The following is a 25,055-nucleotide window of genomic DNA, read 5'->3' on the forward strand; positions in this document are numbered from 1 at the left end:
TTCAGTTCCTGTTTCCAACCCACTATGTGTTACAGTTTACTGATGTCAGTAGTCAGGGTAGGTCATCCACATAGTCCTTTGAGGGCCTGGGTTTTAATCTACATACCTCTAGATGAGTGGTCCCCCTCTGACTTGAGTATAAATAAAAGGAGCATCTGAGACCACTGCAACAACTGAAATTCAACAGAGGAGCCACAGGTGCATAGCCGCTCCAGTGGCCTCAGTCCACCCCAGTCAAACCCCAGTTACTTAGAGCAGGACAGAAGCCAGGATTATCAGCCACAGGTAGTGCTCTTACATATCCTGATGGCCATTTCAAATAAGTCAGCCCTGGGAAAGAACACACTAGAAATATGGACACAAGCTATGTCACAAGCAGAGGTAGAAAATCTTAGCTAAGGAAATTCCAATGAAAGCATGTTCATGCAATATACCTTCTTGCCTCAACCAACTCTGTAACCCACCCCAGGGAACAGTTTAAGTGGTTGTTACAGCAAAAAGATGAAAGTCTGCAATCCTCAAACCCCTCAGATGGGACACCTGAGACAATGCCATTTTGTGGCTGTAGTGGGTATATACAGCCAAATAAAGTAAAATCTAGATTTCCTTCCAATCAAAAATTAGTATCACTATGGGCAGAGACTGCAGCAAATACAGGTTGCGTGGCTGAAGATTCATCTTGACACCTTTTCTCAAAGCCCACGAAATATCAACTACCCCCATTAGAACACATCTGTATGACAGCATCTAAAAGAGGGAGACATGACAATAGTACAGGGGTCTACGATTACTGAAGTACACTCTTGTGGAAAGTTTTTTTGGGAGCTGATAGGCAGGGAAATATTGGGTCTTAAGAGAGCTTCATACCCATCCACTATTCCTAGTTGATCCCAATGCCCCACACCCACCAGTTCAAGCACATGGCAGCGTTGCTCAGGAGACACATCACCAAAAGTGCAAAGTTTTAGTGATCCTTTTGACGCTGAAGTCAGTGATAAACCAATTTTGGCAATTCCAAAGATTCCACAATAAAAAGGCAAACATGAAAGAATAGGAGGCAGCCCTGACTGGTGGCACAAGAGAGACAATCCTTTACTACACTAGATTATGTTCTCAGGGTTGTGAAAGTGAGCCTAAACCGGAAGCCTAAACCAGGGGCCGAAGTAGTGGACTTCTCAGATATGTACGTCTAGTCAACCAGCTCAAAGGCCCCTTCAGCATTCACAGATGGAACTGAGAAAGGTGCCACTGTCCCTTCCAGTGTCTATAGTGTTAAGCACTGTCCTACAGTATCAGACGTTACTGAACTCAGGTTTACATCAGACTAGCTGTGGCGCGAGACGCCCTGCCTTCCCAGGGTTTAGATCAGCAAATGTTAATTCTGTCATAGTGACTGTGCCATGACCAGTGTCTAACAGAGTTTAAGAGGGTGGTCAAAGGATCACCCAATGTCCACTTAAATCTCTTTAATATGGAGATGGGAGTTCATCCAGTCAGTGTAGGGCACAAATGAGCATGAAAACTTGGCCAGTGGTAATCCGTTGCTCAAAGCTATCCTTATCCCATGCCTAAACCTAGAGAACTAAAGGACGGTAACATTTATGTACATAATCATCAATCTATTATTATATAACAAGGACAAACAGTAAACGTTAGTAGTTTGCACCCTTCGTCTCAGTGGCTGACTCCATCAGGACCCACCATTTCAGCAACATAACTAATGGCCTGGGCAATACTTGGCTCATGCCCTAACAGCCAATCTGTTTTAATATTCTGAAGTAATGATGCTGGGGCGAATATAGCCATGACCCTCGTGGCCTTAACAACCAAGAACAAATCGAGAACCTGTTCAAACCAGTCGGGTGTTAATTTTTGCGAGGCTGTAGATTCATGGATTTCCTCAAGCACCTGTATCAGGCCTTCGAGGCAGACCTTCTCACTCTGTATTTTTCTCTCCTCTTGCTGAGATGATCTTCCTCGATTTCAGCCTTCAAAGACACACAAAATGATTTCCAGAAGCCCTCATCAGATATGCTACTGGCAGAATATTTAGCCACAGTACCCTCATGGACGTTACCTCAAATACCCCGATGCCTTGGACAGATGACTCTTTGAACAAATTGTTGATTATAAATCTTCTTCACTCCCTCCCAACCCTTCAGGAGAAACATGCGACAGGCTAGCTGCCTTTTTTGCTGGTAAGGTGCAACTTTTACATCTCAGTTTATTAGGGAGATATGTCATTCAACGCCAGTAGACAGGAATTGTTCCCTTCTTCACAAAGAGTTAAAGGCGGCTGCACCTCCCAACCAAGAAGGTAAGATGTGCCAACTGCTCCTGACCATCAAATCAGCATCTCTAGCTGATTTCTGCCCAGACAAGATTTGCAACTTGTCCTTCTGCAGAACATCTGCCTTACCCTTGCTTCCTGATGAAGTCTCCCCAAACCTTATTACTATGATTGAAAGAGAAGCCTTAAAAACCTTTGTTTAAGAAGCCAACTCTTGATCTCACGATGGAGAGTAATTTCAGCAGTTGCAAACTGGAGGTGAATAATCTGACCAAACGGTTCTCTAATCATCTATAGAAATATAAACTGCTGGACAAAGCTCAGGTAGTCTTTTGCCCTGGCAAGGGTGCCAAAACTACACTTTAGTCAGTCTTTAATGTCTTGAGAATGAGCCTTGAAGCTGGCCATCCCACCGGACCTACCTTGTTAGATCTCTCCACAGCACTTGACTGCTTGGCCATGGCTAAGATTTGTGGATCTGCTCATTTCTGGTTTTCCTCTTTTTCTAACAATACATCCTCCTTTCTAAAAGGACATTTCAATTCCTCCTTTCGATTCACCTCCCCCAATCAATTCTGGAGTTCCAGAGGGATCGTCATTATCACCTATTTAACAATGACACACCTCCTCATTAGCATCATTCGATCTTTTAGCCTGGACTGCTTGCCATATGCGGATGACACAAGGCTGCTCTTTAGACTGGACTGTCTGCAGGAAGAAATGCAGCATCCTTTCCAATTTTGCTTCTGAGCCATCCAAAATGGATGTGGTTGAATATGTTAAAGCTAATCACTACAAGGCCGAGCTGTTAACGTGTGCTCTAGAGTATTTGTGGTATGTCGGTTTATGGCTGAGCCATCTGGGCGCGGTCGCCCTGTCCGGTCAATGTAGTCATAAATTTGAGCTTCCAACTTGACGAGGATCTTTCATTAGAGAAGGGGGTCAACTCACTAACCAACTTACATGAATTTTTCACATAAAACTATTGAAACTGATTTTCAACTGATTCTTCAGAAAATGAAGGCAACAGTGGCAGGCACAGTCATTCCATGGCAGGCGCAGAGATTCTATCTACACTTTATTACTCAACTGCCTGTGATGTGGGCTTCCCGGAAAAACTATTTCCAATCTACAATCCTTTCAAAATATGGTGATGAAATTAGTCCATGTGATAGGTAAAACTGAGCAAGTAACTGAAGCCCATCTTAAATTACACTGGCCGCCAGGGGAAGAGGAGTGTGTAAACCTCTATTACACTGCACTAGTGTCCTACATTTAGGCTGTAACATCATGTCCCTCTTCTGAGTTTTGGATGTTTTTAGCTGTGCACGTCTTCAAAGCGCAGCCTGTGGACTCACTGCACCTAAACCCATCTAGCTTTGTAATATCTTCATCCTTTCTGAAAACACCGGAAACATATTTGTTTTAGTAGCATACACTCTTCTTGGCATGTTGCAGTCCTAGCGCCAAGATATCTCCGGGAGAATGTATAAGACGCATTCATTCTTTCGGCTGAATGCCAAAATGAACCTTCACAAGATGCCTGTAATTAAGAGGGCCCCAGAGAGACACAGGGTTAGAGCCTTCTGTAATGTGGGGGGTACAAACGCTCAGGTAATGCCACAGCAGAGGGCTGCGCCACGAAGCTAGTGGTGTATGAAAAGCCTGAGTGCCAGTTATCCCAGCGAGGACATAGACCCGAGGCCCAGCATAAGTACAGCTGCAAGTAATCAGAACTAGACTGAGTTGTACTCCCTGCATAAGTGTTGCTCTCCCTCATTCTTTGAGGGGAGGGAGTAACACAGTTTCTATAGACTCCACACTCACTACAAGCGATCCTGCAGGGAAGGCTCCAGTAAAAAGGCCTGCGCTGAGCAGGGAAGAGGCTGGAGAAAGGGTTGGGTTCTACGGGGCCTCCTCCAGATTTCTCTTGGTTTGAAGGCCCATCAGAAGATAAGGAGACATACCTTCTCCGCTCTGGTGACAGCCTGCAGGGAGGGCACCAGCAGGTCTCACGGGGGATGCATAACGGAGACCTCAGGCCAAGACTGGGGTCTCGAGTAGCAAGTACCAGAGCACCTAAGCTTTGGGCCCTGATTCCAGAGAAAAGAAAAAAATCCCCCCCTCCACCTATCCACCTCTCCACAAAGGCCCTCACAGGCAGACAGCGTCAGGTGATCCACTCTGCTCATGGAAGGGGAGTGGCGTGGAAGGCAACAACATCCAGGGGTTGGCACAGTTCCATGACCCTTTTGGCAATCATGTTGTCCTGGGCGGGGGTGCCAAGATAACAGCTCAGGGGTGCAAGATGGAGCACATAGTAGAATCTCAGACAGCTATCTCTCCCAAATGGTGCCATATTAGACTGGTAAATGTGGTGCCTGGAGTCAAGCAGCCCCAAAGCCGGAAAAGCTACACCGGCTCAATGCTGGGGATCAGCTGCTTTCTCCTCTATCCCCCACTGTCTGCTACCCTTGTCGCAGACAGCAAGGAAAGGGGAGAATGTGTCCTTCAGGGTGCAGGAACTTGGAAATGAAATAACCCAATAGCTTATCTGCATGGCTATGTCGTCCATTTAGATAGATTTTCTACTCTGCTCTGTATTACTATGGAAGAATATTTGTGATGACATTAGCCTGGGATGTGCTTTCATAAATGTATTCTACTGTGTGGAAAACATACAATTTAAAACGTGTTACAACAAGAGTGAAGCCAGCTTTGCGGAGATGCAGCCATGGGGGCTTTCGTCAATGGTGAATTAGCTAAGTGAGGGACTGAAGATGATTTATCCATTTACAAAGTGTTGTTAAATCAGGCCCTGCATGTGCTGAGCTAGGCAAGGGCTCATCATATATTGATTAACTACTTCAACATGCACCCACAGCTTTCAGCAGCTTTTACGGGAACGCAGCAGGGTACATTCCAGTTAGTGGTTTATAAAAATTGGGGTAACATCAAACTTTCCAACTCCTGAATGGCACAAATCGCCTCCTCCTTACTTCGACAAACACCGAACATGCCCAACTTGGTACCATTTCTCTGCAGCCTTCCTTCCTCGCAACCACATCACAAAGATCATGAGGAATTTACCTTCTGAATGACGTCTGTAGGACTGCGACGTGAGCTGGATTCATCATCAGACGTTGACAAACCACTGCTGCTTTCCTCGCCATCGCTTAAAGCAAGAACAGAGGAATGTTTACTCCAGATCTTGTTGGCTGCCCCTAAACACGATGCAGTATGCAGCCTTGATCAACAGAATGAGAAACGTACAATGGGCTGAGTGGACATCTCTTCGCCTCTTCCATTAGGGTCAAGGGAAAGGTACCAGTTTTGAGCAGTGGGAATCCTTTACTGTTCAGCTCCAAACTTTCCCCGTGTTGTGGGTTTCTATGACCCTTGCCCACCTTCCCCTGAGGATCACTGGTGACCCCTGCTTGGCACACGAGCATTTTGAAGTGTAACTGCAGTTACTCCAGTTTTAATCACTGGGAAACACTATGGGCCTCATTTTGACCTAGGCAGTCTTTTGACAAGGCCGCTGAGGTACGCCGTGCTGAAGACGGCACAGCGTATTAGGACTGCTGGTGACCCTCCGCCCTTTTCCGGACGGAGAGCCGCCAGCAGCCATACTGGCGGTCGGTGGTGAAGTGGAGGCTGCTCCACCTCCACCGCCACGTCATCAGCACACCGCCCACCGAATCCCAACCCAGGATTCGGCGTGGCGGTGTTCTGGTGACGGGGAGCTGGCGGCAGAGCAGCCCCCATGGATCCCGTACCCTCCCGGAGGATCACAGGACCAGGTAAGGTGATCGTCCGTTAGGGGAGGGGGGTGTGCGGGTATTGTGTGCGTGCATGGGGGTGTGCGTGTGAGTGTGTAGTGGGGTGTCTGAGTGCGTGTATGCATGCGGGGTGTGTTGTGTGTATGGGAAATGTGTGAGCATATCTCTGTGTGTATGTCTGTGTGTATGTCTGCGTGTATGTGTGCATGTTTGTGTAGTTGGTGTGTGAGTGTGCATATAGGGGGGTGGAGGGGGTATATGTCAATGTTGGGGGGCGTTGGGGAGGGGGTCCTGCCACCTTTGAGGGGTGGTAGGGGGGTCGTGGGTGTGATGGGAGGACTCTGGGGAGGGGGAGGTGGGGGGTGAGACCCCTAACAGAACCCCACAAAATCCATGGCGGTATGTGGGGTAGTGAGACCACCAGCAGTGTAGTGACAGCCGCCGGGCTGGAGACCAAAGTCTCCAGCCCAGCGGTTGTAACCACCCTTGCAGTCGCAGTGGAGAAGTGGCGGTTTGGAATGGCGGTCACCGCCATGCTTGTAATGTCATTTTTTTTACCGCCGGCCTGTTGGCGGTATTACCGCCACTTCTCCACCGACCGCCGGGGTTGTAATGAGGGCTATATTTTGGCCAAACATTTGACTAGATCTTACTTTAAATGTTACCATTTTACAAAGTGGGGACCAGGGAGACCTTTCGGAGACAAGTTTCTCGGTGGGAATTGGTCTGCTTATGAACATCGATCTCCACAGCACTGATCCTGCACAATGGGTGCTAGTGAAGACTTTAACCTCATGATATTAAGAAACATGTTCTCTGTGTTACCTGTGGTGGGCATGCACCTGTGAACCTTCTCCTGTCCCTGAGTGAACTGCTGCAAATTAGAGACTATTTCTGTAAACATAAGCCCGGTACAAAGGCCCTAGGCATTGCTGAGTGTGCGCTAAGTGGTGATATGATAATCTAACTTCCTTCATTGACTTTTTTATTTACAGTCTACAGTGTAAATGTATAACTTCTAAACTATACATCTAGCAGGAACCTGAGCAATACTTGATTGAGTTGCACGAAATCCAACTTATTAACGCAAACACCTTCTACAGCAAGGTTTTTCTTCCTGGGTTCTGTAGCAAAGTGCCCCTTTTTGACATGGTCACCACAATGTTTCCCTGGTAATTGATGCAATTTGACTGAAAGTGCACTGGGTTCCTGCTAATTAGGCTCCAAGTGCCAGATCTCTTCCCCCAAAATGGTGCAACTGTTCCCCTGTAAGGTACAGAGGGATGGGCACAAAGAGGGTCCCCAAGGGCTGACGAATGTACTGTGACCCCCCTCAGCGACCCCTCACAAACACATGACAGGTTGCCATTGCAGGATGCATGTCTTGCTGCAGCTAAAAGTGAAAACACAACTTGGCATACGGCCTGTGCGTCATGTCCCCTAGATCTGCGTGCAATATATGTAAGTCACCCCTACAGCAGGCCGCCTTATATTACACGAGAGCACATATCTGCAAAAGCAGATATGCACTTGCTATGTCTGTCGATTCTCAGACATAGTGAGTGAACAGGGAAGCCTTTCTAAGTGCTGACCACTGGTCACTACGAGTTCACCAGCTACATGATGACTTCACTGAAAATAGGGATGTTTGGTATCAAACATTTCGTATTGATAAACCCTCACTGATTCCAGTGATGGATTTATTAATACATGCACCCAGAGGGCACCTTAGAGGTGCCTCCTGAAAACCTATCACATAACAATGTGCTGGCTGACTAGTTTTAACAGGCCTGCTACCAACAAACAAGTTTCTGACCCTCAAAAATGAGAGGCTTTGTTCTTGGGCAGACAGGAACAGAGCCTGCTTTGACAGGGGTGTAAACACACCCCTCCAAACAGTATGACTCGCAAATCTGCAAGGTAGAGGGCTTCAAAGAAGCTTACCGTCCTTGGTATGCAGAACCGGCTTCATCAAAAGGGAGAAGCCGACGCCCTTTCCCCAGGGCCCTTTTGGCAACTGGAGAGGTGGGAAATTGAGTATTCAGAGAGGTGTGCCCACCCCTCAGGTCAGTTCCACCCCTCACGTCAGTCGCCTGACGTGGACACAACATTTAGAAATCTGCCATCCTGGTGTTCGCAGAATTAGGAACTCTGGGGCAGGGTTATGCCCACTTCCCACGGGAAATGGTCATATGTGGGTGTAGAGACCCCAGGGGTGAGTGGCCCATTGGCTACTGTCCTACACTCCCCTAAACACCCCTAAATTCAGTATTATGGGGCACCCCTGCACTAGGAAATCAGATTCTTGCTGACCTAGGAAGATGAAGGACACTAGAAGCTACAAAAGCAAAGACCGAGGAAGGAGCATCTGACTTGGCCCCAGCCCTGCCAGCCTCTCTGTTGCTCCTGACGATTTGTGCCAAAGTTGTCTCGTCCTGCAAGCTGTTGTGCCTCCAAAAGCCTGGGAGGACTGCCTGCCTTCAACAAAGACTCAGGAACTCCTGTGTGTAGCAGAGCGGCTTCCCTGTATCTTGCAGGCACCCCAAGAGAACTGCAAGGCAGGTTGAGGTTCAGTATGGCAGGTGCGTTCTGGATCGTTTGGAGTCTTTGCATGAGTTTGGTGGTGATGCCTTCATAGTGTGTGTTGCCGTAGTCCAGTCGACTGGTGATGAAGGTATGAGTCACCGTCTTCCTAGTGTTGAGGGCGAACCACTCGAAGACGTTGCGCAGCGTGTGGAACATGCTGAGGAGACAGTGTTGATCTGTCGTTTCATGAGAGTTCGCTGTTGAGGATTATGCTGAAGTTGCGGTTTTGCTCTTTGGCTGTGGGGGTGGGTCCAAACTCCAATGGCTACCAGGAGTTGTTCCAGAGTGTCATATGACTGTTGAATATCAGAACTTCAGCTTTGTCTGTGTCGAGTTTCAGGCATTTGTCCCTCATCCAGGCAGATATGTTCTTAACAATCCAGGAAATTATCGCCTGATAGCCCTCTTGGACAAAGAAGCAAAGTACTTCGCCAGTCTGTAGCTTCAAGCTCTACAACCATGGGCAAGTGACAAGAAAATTGTCCCATGGAATTCAGACAGGTTGTTGTACCTAGTCTGGGACGCTGTCAAACCTCATGGAGCTCTCCAAGTGCATGGAAAACACCTTTATGTCCAAAATGGCACTCCGTCCATGCCTTGTTGATTTCAAAGTGACATTTGATAGATATCCTGTGGCAGAAAATGGTCGAATATGGCATCCCACCAAAACTACTGAAGGAAATACAAACACTGTACAGAGGAACGTGGCTACACCTGAAATTGGGTAACGGAAGCAACCTGTCAAAGAACATCTATACGTCATTGGGCCTAAAGCAGGGGTGCGTTTTCACACTCCTTTTTGACTTGTTTATTGACAATCTTACTAAGAAACTTGATCAGGTAAATGTGCACCCACCCAAATTGGGGGGTAAATTAAACTCCAACATTATCTACTATGACTACCTAATACTGTTGAGTAAGACCAGGTTAGGCCTTCAAAGACTATTAAATGAACAGTACATCTACACCACTGTAAATAGGTTAGGTATCAACTTGAAGGAAACCAAAGTGCGGAAATCGGTAGAATTTAAAAAACAGGAGTTTGAAGCATAAATGGGAAACCCCTTGCAAATGGAAATACGTATCAATATCTTGGGGATACCATTGATAATAGGAGCTCTTTTAACTAGCACAAGCAGCAAATCAAGGCCAAAACTGGATCACTTTTCTTTGCTTTTGCAATCTTGTCAAAAACATTGAAGGGCGCAACACTTGTCCCATTGCTAAAAACCTTCAGCGCCAAGTTGATCCCTACTTTCACATATGGGAGTGAAATGAGGGGGAGAGACCCAGAGCCGTTAGACCAATTAATAGCCAAAATCTATCACTCAACCGTCTGCTTACCAAAATTTTCTTCCAAAGCTCAAGTGTGTCTAGAGTTTGGTCTCCAAAAGCAGAATCTGAATAGGCGAGGAGTATCTCTCAAAGCGTGGCATCGATTTAAGAACGCACCTCTAGACACTCTGGAAAAATTAATCTGGGAAGAACTAAGTGCTCTTCTAGGAGGTTCACCATACATGGATCACATGGTTTCTATTGCTACTACAGGTATCAGACCTACTGGCTGCTTCATGTTTGGGGAAAGAATTCAAAAGGCTCCTAAACAAGCAGATCTGGTTGATATCATCTTTGGAGGATAAAAATGAAATGACCAAGTGAGAAGATTCTTGGCAAATAATAAACGGCTGTTTGGTCCACAATCTTATTTATTCCATGGTCCAAAAAGTCTGATAGCAAGATTTGCAGGTTGTGTGGCACTCAGAAGAAACTCTGTTGCATATAATATGTATCTGCGCAATACTTCTGGCTGAACACAGAAGCCACTTTAGAAAGCCCTTCATTAGCCTGGGAGCTCGGACGTTTACGCATGCAGTCACCGAGTGCACGAAACCTGCAAATGTAGCAGTCAGTGTGGGTTTTGTCAAAATCCTGATGTAGTTTGCAAAACAGGTTGAGGCTACACTTTGTTCATTGCCTGCTGAATAACATCAAGAAAAGACAGATTTTGGAAAATTGAATTGATACAACGCTTTAGCTTTTTTGCGGTGTAATTTTGCAATGGATAGGTTCTGTGTCTAACCTGATGGACTACTATAGTTTGAGAACTGACTCTGAATTCTGACTCGACATGTAACAGCTGCAATCCCTACATATTGTTACATGTACTCAATATGTCGACCCTAGTGACTTTAGAAAGCACCAAAAATTATCCTGTGACTTGGTCTACCATGCAACATCTAATGAAATACATCATGTTTAATGTACTAGAAGCACTGACCTCTTTTTATGTCCAAAGAAGGTACTCTGCTATCATTCATCATGTTCCAGTTTGCATAGGACTCTATGCACTCTACCTTTACACAGTACAACACCCTAAAAAGTGATCCAGGGTGAATGTCCTACAAGCGCCAATCTAGCACAGCACCCCGCGTGTGTGGTGATAGCACTCGATCCTAATTGAGGTGGACTGGGATGTGACATATTTTCTCAACTAATATACAACAAAAGCCTTTTTTGGCTTTTCTGAAAATCAGTTTTGTATTTTATCTTTTTATTGAATCCAGTTTTGCATGTGTTGGTCCTAAATTGCATCTATTTACTTTATTTGCAATAGCAGTTAACGTATATAGAATGTTATTTAGTCATGCAATGGTTTTAAATAACAAATGCAAGGGAAAGACATAAAAAATGAAATTGTAATTGTGACAAAATCTTTCATTTAGGACGAGAACTACTACCCACCTTAGGTGGCACGCTTCATCATAGGGTTCCTCCACGCACCACGCTAGGACGATTACGGTGTGGGCGACAACTCCCTTGTGTGAAGGAGGAGCACGTGGAGTGCTTCAGAGGTTCAGGGCCCCATGTAAACTGCGGCTGAAGTGTGCAGAGTGCAAAATAGTGAGCAAAGAGAAATAAACCTGCCTCTTGGGCAGCCGATAATGGCTTTTTTCGGTTTCTCGAAGGGATAGATTGAAACTAAGAGGGGAGTGAAACTTTAGCCTAATGATAGAGAGGTCTGCATATACCTGGCCGACCCGTGGCCCTACAAGGAGGTTCCTGGCATTTGACATGACCAATGTCTGTAATAGTTACTGAGGGATAAAGTGTGAATGAAATATATAAAAAGAAATGCAGACGGTGACCCACGATGTTGGTGGCAATAGACCACCTTCTGATGAAGCATGCCACGTAAGGGTGGGTGAGGGTCCTCATCATGAACAAAAGATTCTGTCACAGAGACAACCAAGTCCACAACTGTTAGAAATTGGGTTGTTGGTGAGTGGAGTGCAATTCCTGGTCTAGCAGCAACCACAACACTAGTCAGGGTAAGTGTCAGGCAAACCCTAAGCTAACCTGTGCTCACCCTCTGGTATCTTGGCACAGAGCAGTCAGGCTTAACTTGGAGGCAGTTTGTGCAACACGATAAACAGTAAAACAGTGAAAACGGCACACAAAAAAATTCACACCAGTTTAGAAAAATATAAAACAAGGCCAAAATAGCAAAAGTCCAATAAGCAGAACTTGTGTTATGAATTTTTAAGGAATAAATTGTAACATAGCACTTAGAAGCAAGAAAAGCAAATCAGGGATATCTGTTCAAGCAGCCCGGGACAAAGTCACAAGTTCAGGTCGAACGCAATGGAGCGCGGGCCACATACAGGGACCTAGTGATGCTCGATGAACAAAAAGATTTGGGGGTGCAGCAGTATCGATTCCCGCAGTGGAGGTGATGTATCGACTTTTCCTGTGCAGTACTGGGAGATCCATTGATTTTCTCCAGGCAACAGTGGCAATGCGTCGGTTCAGATATGTGGTGGTCTGAAGACTTGTTCTGTCCGTGCAGCAGCGGTGGTCGATACTCGCCGCAAAGGCAATGCGCTGGTTCCAAGCCATGCAACAGGGGTGATGCACTGGTTCCCATCGACAGAATGGAGCAATGTGCCAGTTCCAATCCTGCAGCGGCGGTGATGTACTGTGCTAGCAGAGCATGTGTCGGTTTTGCTGAAGCAAGCATTTTAGGCCCACTTCCAAAAGAGCAGGACTAGGGTGGCACGACTTGGTAGGGCAGACTCACAGCTGCCAGTGTCCAGGTGCAGAGGTAGGTTGGTTGGAAAACCTTTATGTCCTTGACACTTCAGATCAGGAGACCAGTCTGCTGGCGCTTAGAGTCACTCTTGGTTCTGAGTTGGATAAATGCAGGGCCAGTCCTCATACCTGGGCAAGAGGGCAGCAGGTCAACACAGCAGAGAACGGTTCCAGCAGAGTGGCAGTCCTTGTAGAAGCACAGCAGTCCTTCTTCCTGAAAGAGTGCAAACAGGTCCAGCAGTGTACTGAGGTGGTAGTGTCAGAGTGCCAGTACTTATACCCAGGTGGGCCTTTGAAGTTGGGGTGACTCCAAAGACAGGCCTTTGAGGTGCACAGAGGTCCTGCTCTTCCTGCCCTGGGACCAGACACACTACAGCAGGTTATTCAGCCCTCTGAATAGGGACAGGGCACAGCCTACTCAGGTGTGACGATGCAGCCAGACCCTCCCTCCCATCCTGCCAGACTGGCCCATCAAGTCACACCTAAGCTCCTGTGTGTGGCAGTCTGGGGGGAATACACAAAGCCCAGCTGTCACCCACACAAGACAAATGAGCAGAGACAGGCAGCAGGCACCAAAATGCAAAAGTAAGAAAATGCAAATTTTCAAATGCTGGCATTTTGCAGAATTGCAATCTAAAATCTGACTTGCCCATCGTGTGTGATTTTAAATTGTGATTCCAGAGACACCAAAACTCGTTTACCTCCTCCAGATTGTGAATTGCACTTATAAATTGTAATAAGATAGTCCCAATGTTATCCAAAGTAAAAAACTACTTTGGGAGTGTTTTTGTTTTTTTACTATCAGGACATGTAAAATTTAGAAATACATGCCCTGCCTTTTAAATACATTGCACCCTGCCCTTTGGGTTGTCCAGGGTCTTCCTTAGGGGTGACTTATTTGTATAAAAAGGCCTGGCAAACGGGTTATTGTGCCAGGTCTACACGGCAGTGTAAAACTGCACATACAGTCTCTGCAAAGGCATATATGAGACATGGTTAAAGGGCTACTTAAGTGGGTGGCACAACCAGTGCTGCAGGCCCATAAGTAGCATTTACAGGCCCTGGGTATGTGTAGTGCACTTTACTAGGAATTTATAAGTAAATTAAATATGTCAATTGGGTATAGGCCAATATTAACATGTTTAAGGGAGAAAGCAAAGGCACTTTAGCACTGGTTAACAGTAGTAAAGTGCACAGAGTCCTAAAGTCAGCACAAAAGAGGGCTGAAAAATGGAGAAGGTGGGCAAAACACCAGGGGGAAGACCAACCTAAGGCTGTCAGGTCTAACAACAACCATCTACATGTTTGGGGCCCTAAACCTTGCAGATCCTTTTCTTGTTTAAATTATGAATGTGGGAGTGATGCACAATTGGTCATCTAAATACCCCCAATTGACCCCCTTTTGAGTAAAGTTACAAGGTCAAGAAACACCAGTTATAGGGAGTGACCAAACTTTTCAAGTGAATGCAGGTATTCAGTTTCCATACAATGGCACAGGTAAAAACAAATGTCTGTGCCCCTACTAAAAAACAGAATACCACCACACTAAGTGAAAACATGTCCTGGGTTGAGAGGGAAGTAGAACTCTTGAGCAAAAAGAGATACTCTGTGGGTGTTGGGCAGACATCAGACCCCTGGTCTGGTGTAAACAAAAAGCAATTCGAAAGGCTACTCCTCACTGTGAAAAACATACAGAGCGCTCAAGTGTACAAGTGTAGGTCAACACTAATTTATCATCTATTTTCAAATACTTTGTAAATTAAAAACAACTCCACTTACATGGCTGTTAAGTCAATAACCTCAGGTGGTCTAGATGGAAAAACATTACAGAGAAAAGACAGCATTAATGAAACTTGAAAGTGATTAAAGGTGGAAATATCAAATGAGACATTTTAAAACAGAACAGATCTGTACGGTCTCCAACCCGCAAACAAAATGGACTCATCCAAAGAATGCATTTTAACATCACCAATAATAGAGCTTTGCCAGCTGGACAACGTGCTTAGCGTTTACAAGTACATTAATCATAAGCAGTTTTACAATTCTACAATGACACTTAACTGAATATCACAGATAGATCAAATGCAAAACAACATTTTATATGCTTATTAAGTATACAAATTAGACTTACGGCATTGGTACTTCACAGACATCTGATGTAACAGGAAAAAAGAAAAAATTATATACAATATAATTGGTATAAAACTGGAATACACACTCTTAAAAACATTATAAACATAATGTCTCAACAATTTTATTCCAGTCTGTTGTGGTAAAGTCCTGCGCCCAACGCCCTTCTGCATACTGCTTGCAGCCCTGCCTCGCCCCTCACTGGCGGCTACACACCAGTCCTTCACTTTTTTTGTTGTTTAAAAAAAAAAAAAAATAGTAAAAAAAAATATATATATATATATATATATGGAAAATGTCACTTACCCAGTGTACATCTGTTCGTGGCATTAGTCGCTGCAGATTCACATGCTGTGCACATCCCGCCATCTGGTGTTGGGCTCGGAGTGTTACAAGTTGTTTTTCTTCGAAGAAGTCTTTTTTCGAGTCACGAGACCGAGGGACTCCTCCCATTTCGACTCCATTGCGCATGGGCGTCGACTCCATCTTATATTGTTTTCCCCGCAGAGGGTGAGGTAGGAGTTGTGTATGCTAGTAATAGTGCCCATGCAATGGAGTGAATACGTATGTACATAATGAAGTTTAAAGTAATATATTTACAAATTTACAAATGTTCAAGATCAACTTCTAAACGGCTACAGGCTCCCGGGGAGGCGGGTGGGCGCATGTGAATCTCCAGCGACTGATGCCACGAACAGATGTACACTGGGTAAGTGACATTTTCCGTTCGATGGCATGTGTAGCTGCAGATACACATGCTGTGCATAGACTAGTAAGCAGTTATCTCCCCAAAAGCGGTGGTTCAGCCTGTAGGAGTTGAAGTTGTTTGAAATAATGTTCGTAGCACAGCTTGACCTACTGTGGCTTGTTGTGTCGTTAACACATCTACACAGTAGTGTTTGGTAAATGTATGAGGCGTAGACCATGTTGCAGCCTTACATATTTTGTTCATTGGAATATTTCCTAGAAAGGCCATGGTAGCACCTTTCTTTCTGGTTGAGTGTGCCTTTGGTGTAATAGGCAGCTCTCTCTTTGCTTTAAGCTAGCAGGTTTGAATACACTTAACTATCCATCTAGCAATGCCTTGTTTAGAAATTGGATTCCCTGTATGAGGTTTTTGGAAAGCAATAAATAGTTGTTTTGTTTTTTGAATTAGTTTTGTTCTGTCAATGTAGTACATTAGTGCTCTTTTGATGTCTAATGTATGCAGTGCTCTTTCAGCTACAGAATCTGGCTGTGGGAAGAACACTGGTAATTCTACCGTTTGATTTAAGTGGAACGGTGAGATCACTTTTGGTAAAAATTTTGGATTTGTCCGTAGAACTACTTTATGCTTGTGTATTTGAATAAATGGTTCTTGTATGGTAAATGCTTGAATTTCACTCACTCTTCTTAGAGATGTGATGGCAATCAAAAATGCAACTTTCCATGTTAAGTATTGCATTTCACAAGAGTGCATGGGCTCAAAAGGTGGACCCATGAGTCGTGTTAAGACAATGTTGAGGTTCCATGAAGGAACTGGTGGTGTTCGTGGTGGTATAATTCTCTTTAGGCCTTCCATAAATGCTTTTATGACTGGTATCCTAAATAATGAAGTTGAGTGCGTAATTTGCAGGTAGGCTGAAATTGCGGTAAGGTGTATCTTTACTGAATAGAAAGCTAGCTTTGACTTTTGCAATTGTAGTAAGTATCCTACTATATCTTTGGCAGATGCAAGTAAGGGTTGAATTTGATTATTATGGCAGTAATAAACAAATCTTTTCCACTTATTTGCATAGCAGTGTCTAGTGGTAGGTTTCCTAGCTTGTCTTATGACCTCCATACATTCTTGTGTGAGGTCTAAGTGTCCGAATTCTAGGATTTCAGGAGCCAAATTGCTAGATTCAGCGATGCTGGATTTGGATGTCTGATCTGTTGTTTGTGTTGTGTTAACAGATCTGGTCTGTTTGGTAGTTTGACATGAGGTACTACTGAGAGGTCTAGTAGTGTTGTGTACCAAGGTTGTCTTGCCCATGTCGGTGCTATTAGTATGAGTTTGAGTTTGTTTTGACTCAATTTGTTTACTAGATATGGAAGGAGTGGGAGAGGGGGGAAAAGCGTAAGCAAATATCCCTGACCAGCTCATCCATAACGCATTGCCCTGAGACTGATCTTGTGGGTACCTGGATGCGAAATTTTGTCATTTTGAGTTTTCCTTTGTTGCAAATAGATCTATTTGTGGTGTTCCCCACATTTGGAAGTAAGTGTTTAGTATTTGGGAGTGAATCTCCCATTCGTGGATCTGTTGGTGATCCTGAGAGAGATTGTCTGCTAACTGGTTCTGAATTCCTGGAATAAATTGTGCTATTAGGCGAATGTGGTTGTGAATCGCCCAATGCCATATTTTCTGTGTTAGGAGACACAACTGTGTCGAGTGTGTGCCTCCCTGTTTGTTTAGGTAATACATTGTTGTCATGTTGTCTGTTTTGACAAGAATGTGTTTGTGGCTTATTATGGGTTGAAATGCTTTGAGCGCTAGAAATACCTCTAATAGTTCTAAGTGATTTATGTGAAACTGTTTTTGCTGTATATCCCATTGTCCTTGGATGCTGTGTTGATTGAGGTGTGCTCCCCACCCTATCATGGAAGCATCTGTTGTTATTACGTATTGTGGCACTGGTTCTTGGAAAGGCCGCCCTTGGTTTAAATTTATACTGTTCCACCATTGAAGCGAGATGTATGTTTGGCGGTCTATCAACACCAGATCTAGAAGCTGACCCTGTGCTTGTGACCATTGTGATGCTAGGCACTGTTGTAAGGGCCGCATGTGCAACCTTGCGTTTGGGACAATGGCTATGCATGAAGACATCATGCCTAGTAGTTTCATCACCAGTTTGACTTGTATCTTTTGATTTGGATACATGGTCTGTATCACATTGTGAAATGTGTGAACTCTTTGTGGACTTGGAGTGGCAATCCCTTTTGCTGTGTTGATTGTTGCTCCTAAGTATTGCTGTGTTTGACACGGCAGAAGGTGTGACTTTGTGTAGTTGATTGAGAAACCTAGTTTGTGGAGGATTTCTATGACATAGTTTGTGTATTGTGAACACCGTCTTAGCGTGTTGGTTTTGATTAACCAATCGTCTAGGTACGGGAACACATGTATTTGCTGCCTTCTGATATGTGCAGCTACTACTGCTAGGCATTTTGTAAAAACTCTTGGTGCAGTTGTTATTCCGAATGGCAACACTTTGAATTGGTAATGTATCCCTTGGAATACAAACCTTAGGTACTTTCTGTGTGAAGGATGTATTGGTATATGGAAATATGCATCCTTTAGGTCTAGTGTTGTCATGTAGTCTTGTTGTTTGAGCAGTGGGATTACGTCTTGTAATGTAACCATGTGAAAGTGATCTGATTTGATGTAGGTATTTAATGTTCTGAGATCTAGTATAGGTCTCAGACTCTTGTCTTTTTTGGGTATTAGAAAGTACAGGGAGTAAACTCCTGTGTTTATTTGCTGTTTTGGTACTAACTCTATTGCTTCTTTCTGTAGCAATGCCTGAACTTCTAGTCCTAGAAGATCTATATGTTGTTTTGACATATTGTGTGTTTTCGTGGGATGTTTGGAGGGAATTTGAGAAATTCTATGCAATAACCATGCTGGATAATTGCTAAGACCCAAGTGTCTGTTGTTATTTCCTCCCAATGTGTGTAAAACTTGGTTAGTCTCCCCCCCACAGGTGTTATGTGTTGGGGATTTGTGACCTTGAAGTCACTGCTTGTTTGGAGGAGTTTTGGGACTTTGGAACTTTCCTCTATTCCTTTGAAATTGTCCCCCTCTATATTGCCCCCGAAAACCTCCCCGCTGATACTGGATCTGGTAAGTGGGTTTTGTTTGTGAGGTTGTGGCTTCTGTGGTTTGCCCTCGAAACCCCCCTCGAAATTGTGTCTTTCGAAATGTGCCTCTGCCCTGTGGGGAGTAGAGTGCGCCCATGGCTTTGGCCGTGTCAGTGTCTTTCTTAAGTTTTTCGATCGCAGTGTCCACCTCCGGCCCAAACAACTGCTGTCCGTTGAATGGCATATTCAGCACAGCTTGCTGTATCTCTGGTTTAAATCCTGATGTGCGCAGCCATGCATGTCTCCTTATTGTTACTGCTGTGTTGACAGTTCTAGCAGCTGTGTCTGCAGCATCCATTGCTGACCGTATCTGATTATTGGAGATACTCTGTCCTTCTTCTACTACTTGCTGCGCTCTTTTTTGGAACTCCTTGGGTAAATGTTCAATAAGGTGTTGCATCTCATCCCAATGGGCCCTATCATATCTGGCTAGCAAAGCTTGCGAATTTGCAATACGCCACTGGTTTGCTGCCTGTGGCGCCACCCTTTTGCCTGCAGCCTCGAATTTTCGACTTTCTTTATCTGGAGGTGGTGCATCTCCTGAAGTATGAGAGTTGGCTCTTTTGCGCGCTGCTCCCACTACAACAGAGTCTGGTGTTAGCTGTTGTGTAATGTACACTGGGTCTGTTGGTGGCGGTTTATATTTTTTATCTACTCTTGGAGTAATGGCTCTCCCTTTAACAGGCTCCTCAAACACTTGTTTGGAGTGTTTTAGCATTCCGGGTAGCATAGGAAGACTCTGATATTGGCTGTGTGTGGACGACAGTGTATTAAAAAGAAAGTCGTCTTCAATGGGCTCTGAATGAAGGCTGACATTATGAAATTCCGCAGCTCTTGACACCACCTGTGCGTAGCCTGTACTATCCTCTGGTGGCGATGGTTTAGCTGGATAGCATTCTGGACTATTATCTGACACTGGTGCGTCATAAAGGTCCCATGCGTCAGGGTCATTTTGACTCATTCCTGTATGAGTTGGGGATTGCATCATTGGTGGAGTGGCTACCGGTGATGGTTGCGGAGAGTGATGTGGGGATGGTGGTGGTGTTACTTGTTTAGCCACCTTTGCGTGTGGCTGTTTGTCCTGGTCTTGGAAGGCAAGCTTGCGTTTCATTTTGACTGGAGGAAGAGTGCTGATCTTCCCTGTATCTTTTTGAATAAAGAGCCGTCTTTGTGTGTGATCTGGCTCTATTGTCTGTAATTCCTGTCCAAATCTATGTGTCTTGATTTGTGTGGACAGTCCTTGTTCCTCAGTGTAGGAACTTGTTTTCGGTTCCGAGGCCGGATATTTCGGTACCAAAACCTTTTCGGCTGCTTTTTTCGGCTCTGACGAAACCTTTTTTACTTTCGGCGTCGTGCTCTCTCGGTGCCGACCCGTTTCGGTGCCGCTGTCTCTGTGCCGAATCTTCTCTGAGCCACTATCTCGGGCCCGAGATTGCTGTGTGCCGGTATCTCGACCGGAGTCGGATGACTTCGACACCAGCTCGCCCTTTTTCGGTGCCGATGAACGGTCACCTATTTTTCGGGTTAAGCCATGGCCTGTTGGCGGTGGCGTCCTCTGGGCTTCAGCGCTTTTCTCGTGAGTTCTTGGTTTCGACGTCTTACTCACGGTTTTAGGCATTTCCTCGGGATCGATCTCCTCAGAGTCCGACTCCTGGGTGGAGAATGTTTCTTCCTCCTCCTCGAAACGCTCTTGTCCTGTCGGCGCCAACGCCATTTGCAGTCTTCTTGCTCTTCGGTCCCTGAGTGTCTTCCTGGACCGAAACGCTCGACAGGCCTCACAAGTATCCTCCTTGTGTTCTGGTGACAAACACAAGTTACAGACCAGATGTTGATCTGTAGATGGATACTTGTTATGGCATTTTGGACAGAAGCGGAATGGGGTCCGTTCCATCAGCCTTGAAGAGACACGTGGCCGGGCCGACCAGGCCCCGACGGGGATGGAAAAAAAACCCCGAAGGGCCACCGGAGCTCTTCTTAATTCGGTGTCGATCTGTTGTAACTAACCCGATACAGAACGCAAACAATACCGACGATTTTTTCGAGATTCTAACTAACTTTCCAACCCGAAACACGGAGCGAAAAGGAACACGTCCGAACCCGATGGCGGAAAAAAAACAATCTAAGATGGAGTTGACGCCCATGCGCAATGGAGTCGAAATGGGAGGAGTCCCTCGGTCTTGTGACTCAAAAAAAGACTTCTTCGAAGAAAAACAACTTGTAACACTCCGAGCCCAACACCAGATGGCGGGATGTGCACAGCATGTGTATCTGCAGCTACACATGCCATCGAACATATATATATATATATATATATATATATATATATATATATATACATATATACACATATATACATACACATACATATATATATTTTCTCAAACCTGCAGAACTCTCAGGGGAGTCTCCCATGCACCAGCGTGCCCACCTGCGTTCCCAGAAAAAACTGTTGGGAGCATAGGGGACAGTGCTGGCGCGCCACAGACTTCTACAGGCTTGCAGCACGCAAAAAAACTTTTTTTTTTTAACACATTTGCCTCCAGAGGGGTGGGGTGGTTCCCTCATGGACTTACCCTAGAAGGGCTAAAGAGCCAGGGTATCCCTACCCTGCTGTCTTACAACTTAATTATTATTCATTTTCAGGGCACAGGGACTGCGTCTTGTAATGGTGGCTGCAACATTTCTGTTTGTGCTGTGGCCAGCCAATTGGAGTCAGTGCTTTCACGGGACTCTGAGCGCCTCCTGCTCCGGCAAGAGCGAGATGGCCTATAGGGAAAAGAGGCCCCCACGGCCAATAAGACGGCTCCATTATTTGAACTGGCGTGCCTGTGTGAATCACACGAGACTCTTGCTTCTCTAACGTTCGGATATCTATACATTCTGAACCCTAATATCTCAAAAACTACTGAACCGATTGCAACAAATCACGCGCTTTCTGGGTAAAGATCTAGTGCTCTGCTAAATTTTGTGTAATTGTGTGCAGCTGTTTTTTCTGTATTGCTGCTCAATTTAAATTGCATGGGGAAAAGACCCCCAAATTCCTTTTGCTCAGCTCCTGCTTGACAGATCACCCCCAAACTTTCCAGTAAACAGCAGAGGTGGACAAGATGTTTTTCGTGAAGATTCATAAAACGACAGCAAAGTTATAAGCAAAACAAAAATCAGTTTATTTTGAAGCATGGTCCAAATTATAAGTATCCAGTGGTAGTTCCTGGGAAATAGATGTATTCACTGAAAAAAACAAAGTTTAAAGTGACATTATAGTTAGGTGAACATTTCAGTGCCAACAAAACATTTTGAACTAAAAAAAAACACAAAAATGTACCAGTTATAGTTAGAAGAGCTTGTGCTCCTGGTATGCGCTGTTTATGACCTCACATATTACATCACTTGTGACATGGTCTATGACATCATTTATGACATCACTCGTGAAATCTCAAATGGCATCATTGATGACATCACTCCGGATATCATTCAATGAGTGAGTTAGTTTGGTTTATACTCTGTATCATGGCAGGCAGATCATCATCGTAGCTCAATATTTCCCATTTTGTACAACCTCTTTGCTGCTAATGGGTGTGTTTATAATATGTTTATATTCCTCATAGGTTATAGGTCTGTAGAGGTATTGAACATGTTATGAATGTGTATGTGCAAAGGGCTAACACTGTGCAGCCGACAGCTGATGAATTGCACATGGATTTTTTGAGGGGTTTTGAAAAAAAAGTCTGTAACAGCACAATGATTGTATTTAGCAAATACAAAGGGCCTAATTTCGAGTTCTGGTGGAAGGGTTATTCTTGTCACAACCATAGCGGATATTCCATCCGCCGAAATGTACATCCCATTGGAAATAATGGGAAAAGTATTTCAGCGGACAGGATGTCCATCACTGTTGTGACGGAGTAACTCGTCCGCCAAACTTTATACCAGGCCCTGAGTATTGTAAGCACCCATGAGTATTTTAAGGGAATCTTCTCAGCATGACAATTTCTATGTAGGTCAGACAACTGTGTGCACCAGGTACTTTATGATGTACATGTGCTTGACAAGCCACCAAAGCTGATCTATCTATAACTCTTTCAGCAGAGTATAAAGGGCGTAGGTAGTCTGATCTCTAGCACCTTCTAGCCTTTGGATGTTTATATTGAGCAGTCTCTCTTTAGAGAGGTTTTGCATGGCGTGAACACTGTTCATAGCGGACGTAGTTTCACAATCTGTTGTACATTCCCCATGAGAGTGTGGCTGTCAGCAAACAGTGTAGCACAGGGTAACATCTCTGCATAGGGTGCACACTGTTTACAGTGCACTTTTCCACTCATGTCCACTTCATTTCTCTCTGTAGGTTTGGTGATTGTGAGGGGTTTGAAACAGCTAAAGGCTGCCCCTACCAGGGCATTAGTTATGTTGAGTATTCAGACGTTGGGCATCTGGAGAAACTTGGTTTTCTCTGAATAGCTGAATACACATAGAACACCATGTGCAGTAGGGGTCATCTATCTGTCACCACGAGAGAGTTACCCATGAAGTGTATGGTAAAGGCTCAATGTTGCACATAACAGTTTCACCTTAAGGGTTGTATGCGTGATGACAGTAATCATGCTTTGTACTAGTCTGAGCTATCTGGTGCTTCCTTTCATACCTTTAATGCCACACGCCTTTATAGACTAATGTGTACAAAAGTGAATGTGATCATGTCATCAGTGGTCATCAATGACGGCACATAACATGTCATGAGTAATGTGATATGGGGGTCAAAGAGTTACAGTTAACTCTGCTAACAACAACTGGTGAATGTCTGTGGTTTTCCGAGTTCAAAATGTCACTGGGCACTGACATTTTCACCTAACTGTACTGTCACTTTAACCTTTAGTTTTCTCTTACTGAATTTCTAAGATTTTGTTTTTTGTTTTTTTTAAACCAATTCACATCTTACTATCACACTTAACTATAACATCACTTTAGCCTTTGTTTTTTGAGTGAATTTCAAAGGTTTAAAAAAAATGTAAATTAAGATGTGATTACAATTCCTAACTATAACATCATTTTAAAATTGTTTTTTTCAAGTGAATGTCAACTTTTGTTTTTAAAACATAAAGTGACATTAGAGAAACATACGTAAAGTGTTCGCCAGCTGCAGTGGGGGTTTGCCACAGGGTCTGGTCTGCTGCTAACCCCTTCAGACTGCCAGGTCCCTGCCGAGGCATGGGGTCGTGGGGGCCCACCCTCCCTTAAGCCACTATTGACTGTGGGACCGAAAACATTTATATTAGGGGAGAGGGGTGCACTGCCCCCTACCCTGAGCCCAAACGGGCATCGAAGATGCCATGCCCTGGGACCATACGGTGCTTCTACCAGAGAGGGATGAGTAGACCCGTCCAGGAGCATTAAGAAGCCCAGGAGACCCTATCCCCGAGGCCAAAGATATTTATATCGGCGGGGAGGGGGTAAGTGCCCCCACCTTCCTGAGCTTTAATAGCCCTAGTACCCCATCCCTGGGGCAAAAAAACCTTTTAGGGGAGGGGGTTGCATGCCCCACACCCCCCTTCCCAAGCTCAAATAGGCAAGCTTTAAACTAGCATAATCTTCGCCTCAGGTCCCAACAAAGAATGACAAATGTCCTACCTACCATACCAGAAAGTTTCAGTTCTATTAAGCACATGGAGGCGAGGATCAACCCACCCAAGGATGGCACGCTTATACACCCCCCCACCTCCCTCCAAATGATCAACATAAGGGCGAGTATTGTTTCCTTGTTATATAAACTGGCAGTGCTCATTGATTGGAATCACTTTTGTTATTATTGCAGCAAAAGTTATGTCTTTAATACCGTTTTAGTAGGACGTCGTTTATAGAATCATGGATTTATCGTTTTGTTTTCTGCAGGATCTGAGGGGTCCAAACAAGACGGACGAGAAAGTCGGCTGAGTTGGTCGCAGGAAGAAACAGGAGGCACTGAGAGTGAAGATGGACTTTATTGTGGATCTGGACTGCTCATTGATTAAAGATGTTGCTGGAAAACCGGTAGTTTTTTCCTTTTCCCCTAGTGCCTATGGGAAACCTAGTTTATTCACCTTTGCTCGGCTGCGGTGTAATAAAGCGAAGACAGAGGAAAGCGTAATCCGTGCCTCCGTGTCCTTAATGGAATTGAAGCCTTCTATTAAGGTAGCGAGAGGTAAGATAGTGGCAAAAAGAGAATTCTAATGCTCTATTTTGTGGTAGTGTGGTCGAGCAGTAGGCTTATCAGAGGGTAGTGTTAAGCATTTGTTGTACACACACAGGCAATAAATGAGGAACAC

The 25,055-nt window shown here is 44.8% G+C and overlaps 1 protein-coding gene across 5 annotated transcripts in view; it reads right to left on the reverse strand.

Moving 5' to 3' along the window:
• Window positions 1-25,055, reverse strand: part of LOC138253400 (nucleophosmin-like) — a 214,614-nt gene that overhangs the window by 59,521 nt on the left and 130,038 nt on the right. For 4 of the 5 annotated variants that reach the window (XM_069205804.1, XM_069205799.1, XM_069205790.1 and 1 more), the window contains 3 exons: window positions 14,879-14,905; window positions 14,527-14,556; window positions 5,381-5,465 (listed from right to left, as the gene is read on the reverse strand). In XM_069205804.1, coding sequence (XP_069061905.1) covers window positions 5,381-5,465; window positions 14,527-14,556; window positions 14,879-14,905 — 142 coding nt within the window. The remainder of the gene's footprint in view (window positions 1-5,380; window positions 5,466-14,526; window positions 14,557-14,878; window positions 14,906-25,055) is intronic. The other variant, XM_069205801.1, reaches the window with a different exon arrangement.

Source organism: Pleurodeles waltl, chromosome 1_1 (assembly GCF_031143425.1).
Source record: "Pleurodeles waltl isolate 20211129_DDA chromosome 1_1, aPleWal1.hap1.20221129, whole genome shotgun sequence".
In the NCBI taxonomy this organism is placed as follows: Eukaryota; Metazoa; Chordata; class Amphibia; order Caudata; family Salamandridae; genus Pleurodeles; species Pleurodeles waltl.